General features: G+C 44.1%; 1 protein-coding gene across 4 annotated transcripts in view; it reads right to left on the bottom strand.

Annotated features, from left to right (window-relative positions):
* csrnp3 (cysteine-serine-rich nuclear protein 3) overlaps window positions 1-16,529 on the bottom strand; it is a 31,148-nt gene that overhangs the window by 6,551 nt on the left and 8,068 nt on the right. The window contains exons 1-3 of one of the 4 annotated variants that reach the window (XM_023803290.2): window positions 8,358-8,375; window positions 5,891-5,940; window positions 1,949-2,112 (exon numbers count right to left, since the gene is read on the bottom strand). In XM_023803290.2, coding sequence (XP_023659058.1) covers window positions 1,949-2,096 — 148 coding nt within the window. In that variant the 5' untranslated portion in view covers window positions 2,097-2,112; window positions 5,891-5,940; window positions 8,358-8,375. Of the gene's footprint in view, window positions 1-1,948; window positions 2,113-5,890; window positions 5,941-6,923; window positions 7,420-8,312; window positions 8,376-16,529 lie in introns of those variants that run through there. The other 3 variants (XM_023802477.2, XM_023804087.2, XM_023800848.2) reach the window with 3 other exon arrangements.

The following is a 16,529-nucleotide window of genomic DNA, read 5'->3' as shown; positions in this document are numbered from 1 at the left end:
CTTGGGGGGGGGGGGGGGGGATGGTTTAAAACAAAATCGCCCTGGTTCTAATTTGGATCGTGAGAACTCTGAACAGGTTTTCAACGAGCTTCCCCCTGATGTAGGACAAATTGCCAACCATCTGTTTTAGACAGCTGAAAATGTGCCCCATGCTACAAGGGCGATGTACGTCCCCACAGACACAACGCTCCAGCGAGTCACCCTGCCGACAGGAACCTCCAGAAGGCTCCGGTTCAACTGTGACATCATCACGATTGCAGTACCTTTGAAAAACATTAGCAATTCCACTGCTAAGTTCACCATCTGTACATTAATATACAAAAGCTTAACAGCTCTGGTGTCATACCCAAGCTTCACTTAGTAGATCTTATATTGTAAACTCTATATATATATATATGCACTAAAGTACATTGATTTTCCATAAGTGATTATCCGATATGGAATAACAGCAAGCTGAGAGTGGATACTAAGAACTTATGAAGATCATAACCCGGGGAAGACTCAGAATGCGATGCTAATCCATCACAATTTATAACAACAAATATTTACATGATGCTATAACACATCATATTAGGAGGAAAAAAAAATCTCTCCAAAGAACTGGCAGTATCGATCAGAAAACAATTTTAAGGATGAAATCAGATTCTAACTGCATAATTTTAAGTCGGTTATCTGGACTTGAAGAGTATGTGCGTCTTACTATCAGAAGCAATCAAACCACATCCCTCATCCGTCTGCGCCTTTAAATGGCTGAATATTGTGGCCAGAGAACCATGCTTATTGAGTTATGTATGTATGGGTTCTTGGCCAGGTGCAGAGTTTATAGCATAACATTGGTTTCATTACATGTCTCCTAAAATCGTAGATGAAAAAAGAGGCACTGCCAAGACAGGCTACTGGAAAAAAAAATAAAATCTGTTTGGCTATATTCACAAGAAACTCTAGGAAACACTTTTTTCCCCAGTATCCACCTACACAACCAGTCTAAGCTTATGGGGAACGCCCAGCCATGCTGAATTGGATTTTATATAAAAACAAAAACTGAATCCTCTGCAATGCTTGCAGAAAAACTACCGCGAGGTGAATGACCAGTAAGATTAGAGAGAGTGAAAGCGAGGAATGAAATATCAGCGGAGGGAGCTCTTTGGAGAAGGGCAGGAATTAACTGGAGGACAGTGGAAGCATCGACAATGTTCTCCTCGACTCTCGAGTTTGCGTGGGTGCTGAGATACCCTCCTCACCACAATCCCTGCAGGACATGCCAAGGAGTCTGTGGTGCATCCTGGATGCTAGGATGCGCTTTGGACAACAAAACCGTGAGCCACTGGGAAGACGGGGAGTGGGGTCAGGAGTTGCCCCAGGGCCACGACCCAAAGATCAAAGCACGGCAGACAGTGATGGGCTGTCTTGTTCGACCGTGGAAGATGTGACTCCTTTAACCCTGCAGGGACTTGACGGACGCTTCCATTTAATGGGCCGCAGCGGAACAATCGGCTCACTGAGCCGAGGTGCTTCTAGAAAAGTCCGAGGCCTCTTGTTGGCAGAGCACTCGTTTATCGTTATGGGCCGTCGCTTCGCTTGCCGACGCTCACTCAGGTGTCTCCAAAACAAAAGTCCGTCTCGCAAGCTTCCCCGCCCTGCATAAACAGGGAGCTTCTCGTAGATTGGCCCTTATCTCTCTTACCATGCCACTGTGAAAATCATTCCTTACATTTTAGCTCTTACCTAATTTACCGATAAAATTAAAAAGAATTGGAATCTGACGAGTATACTTGAGTATTAGTATCTTAAATTGTCTATGGAGTATTTACTGTTAAGCTAGCAAAAACAGTTCATGTTATTGTTGCTAATATTTACAGCGAAAAGATAATTCGGTGTTAGCGATTTTGACAAGAATGTTTGCTAAGCAGGGAGGGAAAAAAATATGGTAGAGCGTGGTGTAACTTACGGGTAAAGTGGCTCGAGGCGGACGGATTGACGCTGTCACCACTGTCGCCGCTCTCGCTGCTGGAGGCGTCGTCGTCGGACTCCCGCGGTGACGAGCAGGGGGAGGAGGCCTCCACCTCCTCAAATTTACGCTTCAGGATGCCGCTCATAGTGGCGAGTCCACACCTGCCACAGAATGAAAGAGTTCACCAGCGGCCCGGCACTGCACCTTCTGCTGGAACCCAAATTTAGCGACATGCTAAAAAATTCATACCACATATCATAGGTGGGAAAGGGACACTAATTGCTCAATTCTCCATAGTCCCCCCCCCCCAAGTCACCAATAACAGCATTCCTACATCCCTCTTCAATTTGACGAATTGATGGCACATTTGTTTATATGCTCACTAGGGGAATCTTATAAAAATCAGTCAAACATTAAAACCTGTCACTGGATTTGGAAACTCTCACCGGAGGTTGTGCAACGCGGCCATTCATCTGAGGTGGCAACGCGGCAGTGTGTCTCTTGATTGAAAATAACCGTTGACTTAAAAATTAATTACATTTCTCTCCCTGCAGTAGATGGGAGCAGGCTGCCTGTAGAGGGAGTGCCTGGAATTTTGATTTCGACACACACACACACACACACACACACACACACACACGTTAAACACATGCATGCACGCTGACGCCACAGCGTCCACAGTAGGAACCGGGAGGGGGGGGGGGGAGGCGGTAACCCCCAGTATTGAATTTGGTTTCATTGCCCCCCCCCCAAATAAATACACCTTTGCATTTAAATTACGAAGCTGTGTCCCTCACAATATCAAACTCTCTTCTATGCCCTTGGCTGACACTCTCTATGCAAGAAGAAACATCTACATCAATGTGTAAATAAACTAATTAACCCGGCATGCTGCTGGAGTGGGTTCAGGGCAGAGACGTGGGAAAGCCCGCGACTCACCCTGCTGACGCGGCGGTAAGTCCCCAGTAAACAGTGCGTGCATTTATAAAAGGGCTGCTTAAAGAAAACAAGAGAGAGAGAGAGAGAGAGATGCGGCGCCCGTTTGATCCGCCTCAGATCCACAGTCCAGATGTTGCGGTGGAGGCAGGTGGTCTCGAGCCAAGCAGCGGGAACTGAACCTCTCCCGTACGGGCGGTATCGCCTCATTAGCAGTGCAACGGATTTAGGACGCGAAGCCCAACACCCCCCCCGCCCCAACCGTAGCGTCTGGGCTTTCGGAAATGTTGTGTTTCCATGGCTCTCCTTACAGTCTTCCCATTTCCATCTGGTAACTGGACCACAGGCGATGCTGGGAAACGGCAGTTCTGCTGCATTGATTTGAAAATTCTAATTTAGCGTCAGAAGCCGTAAAAAAAAAAAAAACTACAGGTGCGATAGCAAGAGCCTGTATTCTGCAGAAGCCTTTTGCTGCTTGAGAATGAAAAACTCAAATCTCATTTTGATAAGTTAAAGGTTAAAAACAGCAGACAGGTAGTAGGTACTCTGATGGGCCTCATTTTAATTCGTCAGGATACGAAGGTTTATCTGAAATATAACTGCAACTAAATTTTGCCCAGGCGTCTAAACAGACGCTGCCGGGATGAAACGGATGCGCCAAGAGGCTTCGGGGGGGACGGGTCTGTGGAGTCTGGCTGCCTCTCCTTTGGGTTCCTTTTTGAAGCAGATTGGAGGGGGGGGCAGATGAGGTTTAACTTGTCTGCATCTGGCAAAGCGACTCGGTCCCAGACTTCCATTTAGGGGGGTGTTTTTTCAGCCGTAGCTCGGGCTGCTGCGCTATCAGCTGAGTGCAGATGCGAGCGTCGCTTCAGACTCGGAGCCAGCGGATCGCGTGGGTGGTGGGTGGTGTACACACGCCGCCCCTGTCACTGCCCAAAAGGGGGGGGGAGGGGAGGCGTTCTTCTCAACCCATTGTCAGTTAACGGAGTTATCAAGTCAGCCAGGAAACACGGAATCAGCCGTCCAAGGGGGAAAAAACCACCCTCTTCATTTTGTACTCCCTCTCATCCTAACTGACGGCACGGTCTATATCAAAGAGAAATGTCAAATAAACAAAAGCTAAATGACAAAAATAGACCCCACAATGCTCCCAGCAAAGGATTATACTGGGAAATGAACAGAAACAGAACCACACAGACTAATATATGGTGTAATACACTGTATAACTTACAGTCCTGTTGTTTTCCAAATTTATGCTCCCATTCAAAATTACATACAAATACAAATGCAACCCTGTTTGCCTAAATCTGCCTGGAGTCGTGCATGTGTGTGTGTGTGTGTGTGTGTGAACTCCTTCTATCTGTTTCCTTTGTCATTCATACATATGGAAGCCGTCCTTAACGAAAGCAACTTGCCACTCTTTCCATAATCTACTTTATGACACACACTTGAATGACCCCTGACCCCTGGAAGTGAACACAGCTATTCCAGGATAAACGATGGACAGAGAAGGGGCAAATGAGTCGGGTTTACTTCATCTTCTGGACACACTGCAATTCCATCTCCTTAAAATCATCATAATTAGTTCCCCCTTTTTGAAAGCCCATTCATGTTCTTAGACCATAGCAGATGCTGCACCCAGCTTTGATACCCAAAGTGGTTTCCATGGAGATTCTACTACACTTGTACCATTAGTGATTTCATATCTAAAGCTAATTCTATGGCCCACCAAGCACATGCACACCTTTATATCTGAAGCACATCTCAGCGATTACACTGCGGCGTACTAATGAAAACAAAAGCCCATTATATAATACTAAATTTTTCATCTAAGCAGCTCTTAAACTGTCACAAGATTTGATAATGGCCGCCACAACTTTAGAAGCTATGCTGCTAATTGATGTTTAGATATCGATTCATTTCTCATGTTGGGTTAAGGGGGGTTAAGATCTGATGCTTGAGAAAGCAAGCAAGCACACACACACAGGTTTGTGATTATATCTTTGTGGGGACTCTAAGGGGAAAACTCTAATCCCAACATGACAACCTTAACGCGTACCCAGCCATAACCCTCACCCTAACCATAAGTAACCAAACGGAATACAAGACTTTTGGCATTTTTAGTTTTTTGACTGCATTATTCACAGGTCTTTGTGGGGACCTGAAAAATGGTCCCCATAACATCGAAATAACATGTATTATATTGTGGGGGACATTTGGTTCCTACAATGTAATATAAACATAACCCACACACACACACAAACACACACACAGACAGACACCAGAACCTGGTTTACTGTTTCTAGGGTCAGGCAACCAAAACGAGAACCTGCAATAAAATACCTGCTTCCAGAAGATAAAATCTGCCTTCAAACAGTTCTGGAGCTGCGTCTGATTTCTTGGCAGTAAAAAAGCTGTACGACCTCCTTACAGCTGCCCCCCCCAACCATAATGAAAGCCTGGGACCTGGCAGACCATAAGCTGGCATGACATCATATACACAGTACAGTATGTAATGACAGGAGACTCTGCTGCTTCACGGTTTGCCAGGCAGCCAGGGTGGGGGTGGGGGGGGGGGGTGGGGGGGGTGCTCATTATTCTGCAGGAGCCATGCAGCTCTCCCTTTGTCTCCTGATTCCAGAGAGCCACGAGGAGGTGGTGGCAGGGTGAGAGAAATTCCGATGATGAGAAAAGAAAATCGTGCAGAGACAGGAAGCCTAAATGCCCCGCTGTCCCTAAAGGCGAGCATGACGTGCAACCCCAGGCACAGCACCCCCTTTGGACGGAAATAAAGCACTGCGTTTACGACCAAGGGTAAGGGAGGGTCTTCCCATCCCCGTGAGTCGACGGCCGCTGGCGTGACATGCGGAATCCGAGTCATGCGTGCCAGAGCCAGGCAGTGCGAACCTACACCCCCCCCCACCCCCCGGCACCGGCGAGCCCCGTCGGGGGACATCCGGCTCACAACGACCGGCACGGTAGCCCCCGGAAACGGCCACTGACCTGTCGTCTCCGCTGGTGCTCTCCAGCTCCTCTGCCTCCTTAGTGGAGCACTGAAAAGACAGAGAAAGCACACAGACAAACGAAATGAAGGGATGCAAAAACCGGTGAGGCTTTGTGAATGAAGTACTGCTCTAGCCCACTGACGCCTGCTGACCCCTGCAGTCTGGGGCCATGAGGAAGAGAGAGAGAGGGGGTTAGGGGAACTTGACTTTCCCAGACCCTATTCCAATACTGGTGCCATATGCTTTATTGTTTAATGTTGAAGCTCACGCTCTCTTTTGCTTGTATGTTCCCTCTCTTTCTCCGTCTCACTCTCTCCCTCTCTCTCACACACTCACACATACACACACACACACACACTCTCTCTCTCTCCCACTTGCTCACCCACCACACAAAGACTCATTAGCTTCCACTGGTTGGAAAGCTGGAGTCTGACTGGAGCAGAGGCAGCCTGCAAGATCACATGGGTGGGATGTCTGAGAGAGAGAGAGAGAGCGAGAGAGAGAAAAAGAGCGTGCGAGCGAGCGAGAGGGAGGGAGAGAGAGAGAGAGCCATGCGTGCCGGCGTTCCCAATGTCTGCGGATATTTTTACAGTGCAGAGCCAAGGAGGGGGGGTGCCGCAACTTGGCCAGACGTACAGGGGCATGAATTTGCACTGGGGGAGACCCTCCCCCCACACTAGGGTCACATGTCAAGGAACCCCTGCCTTGAGACTGGAACCAGGGGTCTGCAGGCTCAGGTTATGACAGATGCATATTTTCTCTCTCATTTAAATTATTAAATTAACAAAGTCCTTTGAATGACTATTACCACTTTTGATTGTAATCAGTTGACAATCACTGCAGAAAGCATCTCAGAAATAAATACAGAGATCATTCTGTAAATAAAGGCTTCAGTGCCTTGAGAAACAGTACAGCAAATTCTCTACACATTACAACAGTATGAGATTTCAAAGGAAATGATCTAGGTGCATTTCACATTCGCTGTGAAATGAAAACTTCAGCAAACAAAAATCGCACACAGAAGAGCTTACCGCCTAATCACAGTTTCAACTGTATCGATGATTCACTCGCTAATTAGCGGAGACTGACAGGCCGCACGCAACACAAACAAAACAGGTGCTGCCGATTTAATTGTTAATCAGTGCAAACGGCCAATTTGCGAGGGCGGCCTGCCGCTGTAAATCAGAGCGGATTTTCAACGGCTGGTGGGTCTGGAAGGTGTTAGTGGAGGTAGTGGGCGGGGAGTTTGCATCTATTGAGCTTTAAGCACTTCCTTGCCCAGGAAAGCTGGACAGACTCTGGCAGGGAGGTGCAGGCTGTGGAGTTACAGAGAATTGGAGGGGGGAGATGGCATTAGTGAGGAAAGCACTGCGTAGGTTTATGACCAATGATTTATACCCAGCCGGATAACATGGCTGCAGGAACAGCTTCCACTGCTATCGATTTGAGCTTAGAAAACAACGTCCTGCCACGGCGCCGTGGTCGGGCTGACTGGAAGGCTGCCTCCGCTGGGAGGATACCAGCCTACAGCTGCGCTACAGCTGGCCTGGCTCACTGGGGGCTATTTATGGCAAACACCAGATTTCACTACACAGCATCAAAGTGGAGGCGTGAGATAATATCTCAGGGGTGGGGAACCTGATCCATGGAGAGAGGTGCGGGTTTTTGGGATGGCCTCTCAATCAGCCAATAACAGTGGGTCCCCAGGACTGGAGCTGAGAGCCACTGCTTTATTATTGGCTGATTGAGAGGTCATCCCAAAAACCTGCACCGGCCCTGGATCAGGTTCCCCACCTCTGACAAATATATCTATCTATCCAACCATCCATCCATCCATCCACACTCATCCTGTACAGGTTTGTACACAGAAGAGGGTTTGGGTAGGCACAACTTCATATACAAATACAATTTATGTACAAAGATCTAATTATTGGGGGAGGACGAATTAGGCCAAATTAAATATTGGGTGGTACAATCGTTCCAGTCCATTAATATCTAAATGAAAAAGGGGAGTATTTTTTACTATTGTGATGGAATTGCATCATCACTCTATGCTGGAAACAAAGACAAGCGTGTCTGCGATTCAACCCGCCAACCCTGAAGGCTGGAGGAGACATCGATACCCACTGTCACTGCGCTGCTACACAAGTAAGAGGTAGTCCAGAAAAAAAGTCATTAAAAAATTAAGGAAATATTTTTAAAAGGGATTTATTCAGCCGTAAATACTTTGAGCGAGAAATATTACGGCATTAACTTTTTTACTGTTTATTTTTACGTCTGATAGTCACTGACAAAAATCGGCAGGTTTAACACGAAATGCCCCAAAGCGCGAAGCAGTTTCACTGATAACCTGAAAATTAAGGGTTTGAATCTGGCTAGACGCGTCGTAATGGAGGTGGGGGTGACAAATGCATAATTACACAGCTTTGAGCACAGCGCGATTTTCCTTCTCACTGCACACGCACAGCCCGCAGGTTATTCAGCTGCGTCTCCGCTGCGGCGCGCCGTGCGCGACCCCGCTTCCCGGGTCGCTCGTTGTTTATTTTCATGCCTGCCTGAATCCCATTCCCCTTTCGATTTAATCTAGCCTTTCCCAGGGATGCTGACTGTAATGTAATGTTAAAAAAGCGTAATTTACATAAAGGAGGCCGGTCATCTCGACGAAGCAGCGAAGCCCAAGGGGGTAGCGCACAATTCTAATGATCTATGGGTTGCTGTGTGCACCGCTACAAACCAGGGTAAATTGGATGAAACAAGACCGGATGCATTTTCATGTCGTCGTGGGGTTTCCTCCGGGTACTCCTGTTTCCCCCCACAGTCCAAAGACATGCTGAGGCTAATTGGAGTTACTAAATTGCCCATAGGTGTGCATGTGTGAGTGAATCGTGTGTGTGTGCGCTTTTATGGGCTGGCCACCCGTCCTGGGTTGTTCCCAGCCTCGTTCCCGTAGCTTCCGGTATAGACTCCGGACCCCCCGCGACCCAGAAGGAGAAACGGTTTGGACAATGGATGGATGGATGGACAATTAAGTCTAACACATGTAAATGACATTACGAAATTCACTATGTATGCATTACATATTACACTTAGGGATGAAATGAAATGATTAAGATTACGATTTTATGACCAAATGATCACGGATCACGGAATTTTTACGGCATCGCTAAAATGAGCTGCAAATGTTCAAAATGTTCTGAGACAAACTGAAATCATCACCAAGTTTTATACTTAATACGTGACACAATACTGACAGGCCTGTGCACTTTTTGTTTTGAATAAATGTCAAAACATGAAAATGTGCAATAATACTGAAAATCTCTAGAGAGCTGTCGCTGCCTTCCGCCATGTTATCACTAACACTAAACGAAGCACGTCCTGATTTTGCTGCAGGCTGATTGGTTGAAGAAGTGAAACACAAGCCCCTCCCTTATTGACCCAGGAATACACAAAATCATAATGTCCCAATAAGCACCCAAGTTGCAAGCTGCGTCTGCGCGCCTGCGTCTGGGACACTGCTGCTAACTTTGGTTGATGCTAGACAGTATTGGTTTTCCAAATCCATGTAGTCAACCACAGTTTTAATGATAGTTAGTATTTGAAACTAACCGTAAACACAAAATTATTGTTCTATTTAAAGAGCAAGTTTGTATATTTTTAAAATAATACACATTATAACTATTTTGTTTTCCAACTGAGTGTCACGTGACTCATATTCATATTTTTGTGGGGACTGTCCATTCATTTCTATGGACATAACCCTAATCCCAACAATGACAACCCCTACCCAGCCCTAACCTTAACCATAAGTAACCAAACAAAGTACAATACTTTTGGCATTTTTAGTTTTTTGATTGCAGTCACATACTGTATATATTTATTTTTTCATTTTTTAATTTATTTTTTTTTAATAAAATTGAGTTTTCCTTTGTGGGGACCGAAAAAATGGTCCCCACAACGTATGTCAAACTAAACTGAGATGACAGCAAACACACAGGTCTGTATTCATACTCCATATGGACAAAAGTATTGGGACACCCATAACAATTAGAGGAGTTAGCCAGATGAGTCACACCCATTGATAACATACCGGAGTATAATTCAGCACACAGCCATGTAATCTGCAGCAGAATGGGGGGGGGGGGTCATACAGAAGAGGTTAGTCAGCCCAGCACCTTCATGGACACCATTGAAGACCTTTCCAACAAGTCAGGTCTCCACATTTCTGTCCTGCTAGACCTGCCCATCTAGTGGAAAGCCTTCCCTGAAGAGTACAGGCTATTACAGCAACTAAGGGTTAGTGACCTTCATATTAATACCCTTTGATTCAGAGTGAGATGCTGGAGAGGCTGGGATCCCAATAGGAGTCCCCACAATGTAAAACACACACACACACGCACATGTAGGGTAAAGATATCCTTATGGGGACCGCTCATTCATTTCAATGGGAAAAATGCTAACACTAACTATGACAACCTTAACCCCTACCCTGCCCTAACCATAACCATAAGTAACCTAACAAAATATAAGAGTTTTTGCATTTTTAGTTTTTTCATAGCAGTCACCGATTTTTATAAAATAGAGTTTTCCCTTATGGGGACCAGGAAACCGGTCCCCATAAGGGAAAAAAACGGATATTTATCACGTTATGGGGACATTATGTCCCCATAAGGATAGGTAAACCCGCTTGCACACACAGACACACACACACGCACACACACACACAGACACACACACACACACAGAGTGTACCAGCAAGTGTAAAAAAGCCTAACTTTTTCCAGAGACTATCTATGCCACCTTCTGCTATGCAAAATATAAAATTGTAAAATTTGATTTAAAAACAGCAGAGGTAGTAGAATTTCCTACAAAACAATGTTAAAGGTAGCAGGTTAGCTCTCCTCAGAGCGAAGGTATGTCAGGTTTGCTCTTGCACTGCACCTCAATCAGACAGGGAGACGGAGAGAGGGACAAAGAGGAGACAGGGAGCCCACACCATACCCATGCCAGCCCTCAGTCACGACACACCTGTGTGTTCACTTACCACTGCAGTCTACCACCAGTGAAGGCATTCACTCACTCACTCACTCACACCACTGCAGCCAGTGCCACACAATGCAGTCCCTCACAGTGAGCGGCAGTGGCGTGTCGGTGCAAACTCAGTCCTGTACAGGTTCCCTGAGTCGGCTACCTTGTTAAATACGAAGCAGAGGAAAGGAATACAAGTTGATCACACCCTTAAATACCATTTAAAACATAAACCACCAATTCCACCAGGAAAGAGCAAAGAGAGCTCAGTGCCCACGCAACATGGCTGTACCAAACACAACAAAGAAAATGACTTTTAATCAAATAAACTGTGAGGAATAGTGGCTGGCCTGGTTGTTATAAGAGTGCGCAATTCCTGTATCGCAGTGAAACAGCTCCCAGTGTTTCTCAATGAGTCCATACACCAACATGGCCGCACAGAAAATAAAAATCCAGATCAAGATTTTGTTTCACCCAGCCAGTTGAGTATTTTATGACTATGCCTCTTTATGCTCAACTTGCCCTTACTTACCTAGATCCCTTTATTATATATACTCAGTGACAAGGAAAGTTAAGCACACAGATGGAGTGGTGGAAATGAAATGAATCTGCATGTGGTGAAAGGTCATGTGCCTGTATGGTAGTGATTATAATATCTAATACCTCAACATGACACAGGCAGTCCATAAACACGCATGCTGTGTATGGATGGGCGTTGTCTTGTTGAAAGACTGTACCAGAGTGCTGTCCCAGGAGGGGTAAGACTCTTGATCGCAGGATGTCAGTCACTTAGCGCTGTGCCATTAGGGTCTCTCGAATCGCTACCAGAGATGACCTGAAGTCATACCTATGGCTCCCCACACCATGATGTCATACCCTATGGCTCCCCACAACATGATGTCATACCCTATGGCTCCCCACAACATGATGTCATATCCTATGGCTCCCCACACCATGATGTCATACCCTATGGCTCCCCACAACATGATGTCATATCCTATGGCTCCCCACACCATGATACAAGGAGTAACGCCAGTGTGTCTCTCCACAACATTGACATGATTGGTAAAACACACACATACACACATACATACATACATTCATATACACAGTTGTGTTATGTGTTCATTTTAATTGAGGAAGATCCCTTACCATCCAGGAAATGACATCATGATCCTAAATGGATCTCTTGGTGATTAGGAATAGAAATAAAAACACTTTTCATTAAGAAGGATGCCATACCATCCTCTGGCAAACTAAACCCACAATATCAGTGGGCAAATCACTGACATGGATGGATATAGGCCGATATGTTCAGACAAACAGATATGTACGATTTTTATTGTGAGCATGACGAAAACCAACATAAGGAAGTTAACAATCACACCTAATTTTCTCATGGCTGTCTCACTGTAAACACTGCGTTTTAAATATAAATACTGCCTTCTTTATATTCGGTGTGAGACTGCAGGCTTTCTCCTCTGTCTATAAACCACAACCATGCACAACTTAATCCCAAAGACAGAATTCCTCATAAAGACTGTAATATTACCACACTGCTTTGGATGGCCCATATTTTTGTCTACCTTACTGCCTCTCTTCTTTTTTCAACAGGATATCAAATTAACTGAGGTTGTGAAAGAAGCCATGAAATATATATGTGCTTCAGAATTAATCAATTTTAATTTGTCTGGTCGGGTTCTGTATAGTTATATTGAGGTCATATGCAAAGTAGATCCTCATTCCAGAGCTTCACTGTCGGCATTCGTCTGTTCTGCCGGAAGCAGACAAAATAAAATGGATGAAGACACCACTGAGATAGCTGGTGCAGCTGATTTTGTGTTTCGTTTCATAAAGACACGTCAGGAAAATATCTTGACATCATTCCCGTTTCATTGCACGTGTCAGAATAGGGTTATCACTCCATCAGAGGAAAAAAACTTGTGCTGGTTGCAACTCTGAAAAAATAGTTATTATTATTATTATGTTAGATACAACATCTCAAACAAGGAAATGAACGATAGTTTTGACCTTCCGCAAGAAACTACTTATAGCCAATGAGCTGAATTTTTGAACACGATCTGAACAAAATTCATACTGTTTGATGCATTCATGTAGTATCCGAATACTGGCTTGGTTGCAAATGAATTGCAGCAACATATTCGGAAAATATGCAGCAACCGTGTTTCATGTGTTCCAGATTTGAAAGGCAGTGGACTAGTCTAATGTCAGTGGAAACACTGGAATGAGTGCCATATTGAATCATTGTTTTCAGTGTGTTTTTAAAAAAAATCTCATTCTACACTGCCATTGTTGTTTCCTGTCTGTGTTAAGAATTTTTTGGATATCGTTTTTGGCCAAAATGTGCAACTCCCCAGGGATTTCATGAAGACACTCCCATTTTGTTAATGGAAGAGATGCTCAATAGCATCAGGTTAACACAGATTCTTTTCCTGTTTGAGGTATGAACTTTGACTGCATCCTTTGCAGGATGAAGGACAATCAGAGTCTTTGTTGTAGGTGATGAGATGGGCACAGGAGGAATACCTGGATGTTGTTGGACACTAACTTACATCCGGAACGGGATACATCAGCTTTGTTTAACTGAAGCCCATCACTCCCATCCCTTAAAAATAGATGCTTCCCCATCTCCTGTACTGTGTGGTTCCGTCTGGAGTCAATTCTCTGTTCTGACAGCCTCGCACGGGACCCTGGAATCCTCTGCTTCAGCTGGATTTAATTAAGGCTGCAAACCCCCCACCACTTTACCCCTCCCGGCTCCCGGTCTCCCTTACAGCAGCGGGATCCAGATGGGTCAATCTAACAGTTAATTTATCTCCTCTTGAGTTAATAGCCGAATAAACCAAATTTAAAGCAACCACAAACATGAATTACTTCATAAAAAAAATAGCTGTCCATATGTTTGTCTTTAGAATAAAACTATAGTTGCAGAGAAATCGAGGTTCATTATCTTGGATCTGTATTTTTTCCATATGATTCCAATATACAGTACTTTCATATTCAAAAGCTATTGAATATCTACTTTGGTTTGGGGTTCTATAAAAAAGGGCTATTTTTTGACCCACTTACCCAAATTTATTTGTATAGCTTAACATACAGCTTTTCATGGCAAACTGAGTAAAGGACCCAGAACTGCAGGGCTGGCTGAACCATAACAGTGGGCATCTGCTGACAGATCCCCTTCCAGTCTGTATGTGAAGAGAAGCTTCTGGGAGCTGGGGGGAGTGCTTGCTATCCACAGGGTCTCCTGTCACCCTGCTGGGCAACAGCCCCTCCAGACCCAGCTGGGGGTCCGCAGGGAACAACTTGATGCCAAGCTCTGGAGTGTTCACCGTTACCCAACAGGACTCAGACCTCCGGAGGGCCAGCACGGCTCTGATGGTGCCCTCAATGGAGAGAAGCAGTCATCTGACGACTGACAGTCTGTCCGAACCGCTGGGCACATACAGAAATAGCAGAAGGGCTGACCAATGAGTGATGTGGAACCCGATGAGCTGATAGTCACGTTTATAGCCCTGCAAATGATACAAAAGTTACGCCACAAGGGCGGCGATACTTTGTCTTTTCCAGACTACCAAAAATAAAAGCTTTAATTTTAACAGTATTCTATGCTGCAACAATTGATAACTGTGTATGGTTGCCCATATTATAACAGTATTTAATGAATTTTTATATGCTTTCAGGATAGACTCTAAACTGTAAGTATAATATGGGTTTTAATTTTAAAAATAGCAATATAATAATGTAATCCATAAACAGGGTAATAGGTTCAATTTCAAGGTGGCGGTTTTGATAGCAAATAATAAACTTGAAAGACCAATACAATTTTAGTGAGACACTGTCCACAGCATACAGCTTTTTCTAAAAAAGTGGTTTTATCTGTATTAAAGCCATTTATGGTAATGTGAAAAATGCACCCACATATTTATAAAGTGAGATATTTGGTTGACGCAGCTTGGAATGGGGGGTGAGGTTTATAATGCCGTTGTCCCTATTTGGAGGAAAAAGAAAAAAGACATAATCCACATTTCAAACTAATTTAATACAAAAAAATATTAATAATAATAGCACAATAATAATAATAATAGTAATAATAATAATATAAAACAATTGTTAAAAAGGTTAATATTTATTCTTATTTCCTCTTCTTCTTTTATTTATTTAGTTAGCAGATATCTTTATCCAAAGTTACATAGATTGAAAGAGCAGGCTCAGGCAGTCTTTGAGCAACTGGGGTTAGGAACCTTGCTGAGAACACAATGGTGACATCACTCCAAAATCACTTTGTCGACAACGGGATTTGAACCAGCAACCATCTGATCACAGGCACAGAATCAGAACCCACATAGCCCACACACCTTTTTGAAATGTGGTACGATCTACACAAAGCACTGATTACTGGTGTCTACGTCCAAATACTGACAAGACAGACATTTGTATCACTGAGCAATAAACTAACGGTCTACATGTGACTCTTAGAAGTGCAGCTACCTCCCTAATCAAGCTTCCAATCGTATTGATCTTTTGCAGAAGCCATACATGCGAAGCTGGGATATCTTTAATAAAGAGGAGTAACAGTGCATCAAAATACGCTGAACGTATGCATTTTTAATTTTCTTAAGAACGTTGTCAGGAGTCTTCCATGAAATTAAAGAAATGCTGCTTCAAAAATATTCTCTGACTTTAAGCGATTAAGTGGGGTGATGTAAATTTGACTTAATAATTTACTCTGCATGATGACACAAAAATAGGTCTATGTCTGTTTTAAAATGCATGTAGAAGCCAGAGCATGGCCCTTATTTCTGCATGACAGGACAAACTGGGCTGGATTTACAGAGGGTGCCTCATTCGTAATGGGGAGCTCGGTTCGTTAAAAGCTTCATATGCAAAATGCAGATAGACGTTTGGCATTTACAACTTGAAAGTGCACGGCTGAAGGCCTGTGTCTCAGCAGGAAATCAGGTGGAAGAGAGGCTGATCTCATAACATCTACAGATGATGCTGGAAGATACGTAGTGCGAAGAGAACATAGGTCAGATGTATTCAGGGTCCATTGTCTGCATTGTCGAGGCTGATGTGCTGTTAAATTATACATGAAAGAATCAATTTGTATATTGTCTTGGCAGGTCAAGGGTTATCTTCCCTCTGGGTTCCCTATTATCAAAGGTAGGTATTTAATTAAATGTTTCATGCGACAGTTTCCATTTCGTTGCTTCTAGATGCAAAATAATAATATAAGGTTCCGGAACGTGTAAATAAATATTGACAAGATGTTTTCACCATGCACATTTCATGAAGGTTCATGAATATTTCAGCACTCAAATCTTAGAATACAGTTTAAAAAAAATTTTATGCTGCTATTTTGTTATATATTGTGCTTCGTGTTGCAAGGGCAAATACGCGGCAAATAATATCCCTGTGAAAGCCAGTAATGTTGGAAACAATCTTTCACCTAATCGTAAAAAATACAAGGAATAAAGTTAGCATTTGCATGGCATAATAATGACTTCACAGTTACCCAGTTTGCTGTGTGATTCAGCTTAGCGTCACCATGTCATGAAATTGATTTCAAATGCGGAGGGGTCGCTCTA

The sequence above is a fragment of the Paramormyrops kingsleyae genome, chromosome 1 (assembly GCF_048594095.1).
Source record: "Paramormyrops kingsleyae isolate MSU_618 chromosome 1, PKINGS_0.4, whole genome shotgun sequence".
Classification (NCBI taxonomy): Eukaryota; Metazoa; Chordata; class Actinopteri; order Osteoglossiformes; family Mormyridae; genus Paramormyrops; species Paramormyrops kingsleyae.
The sequence above is the reverse complement of the archived record's forward strand: the minus strand, read 5'-3'. Positions and strand labels throughout refer to the sequence as shown.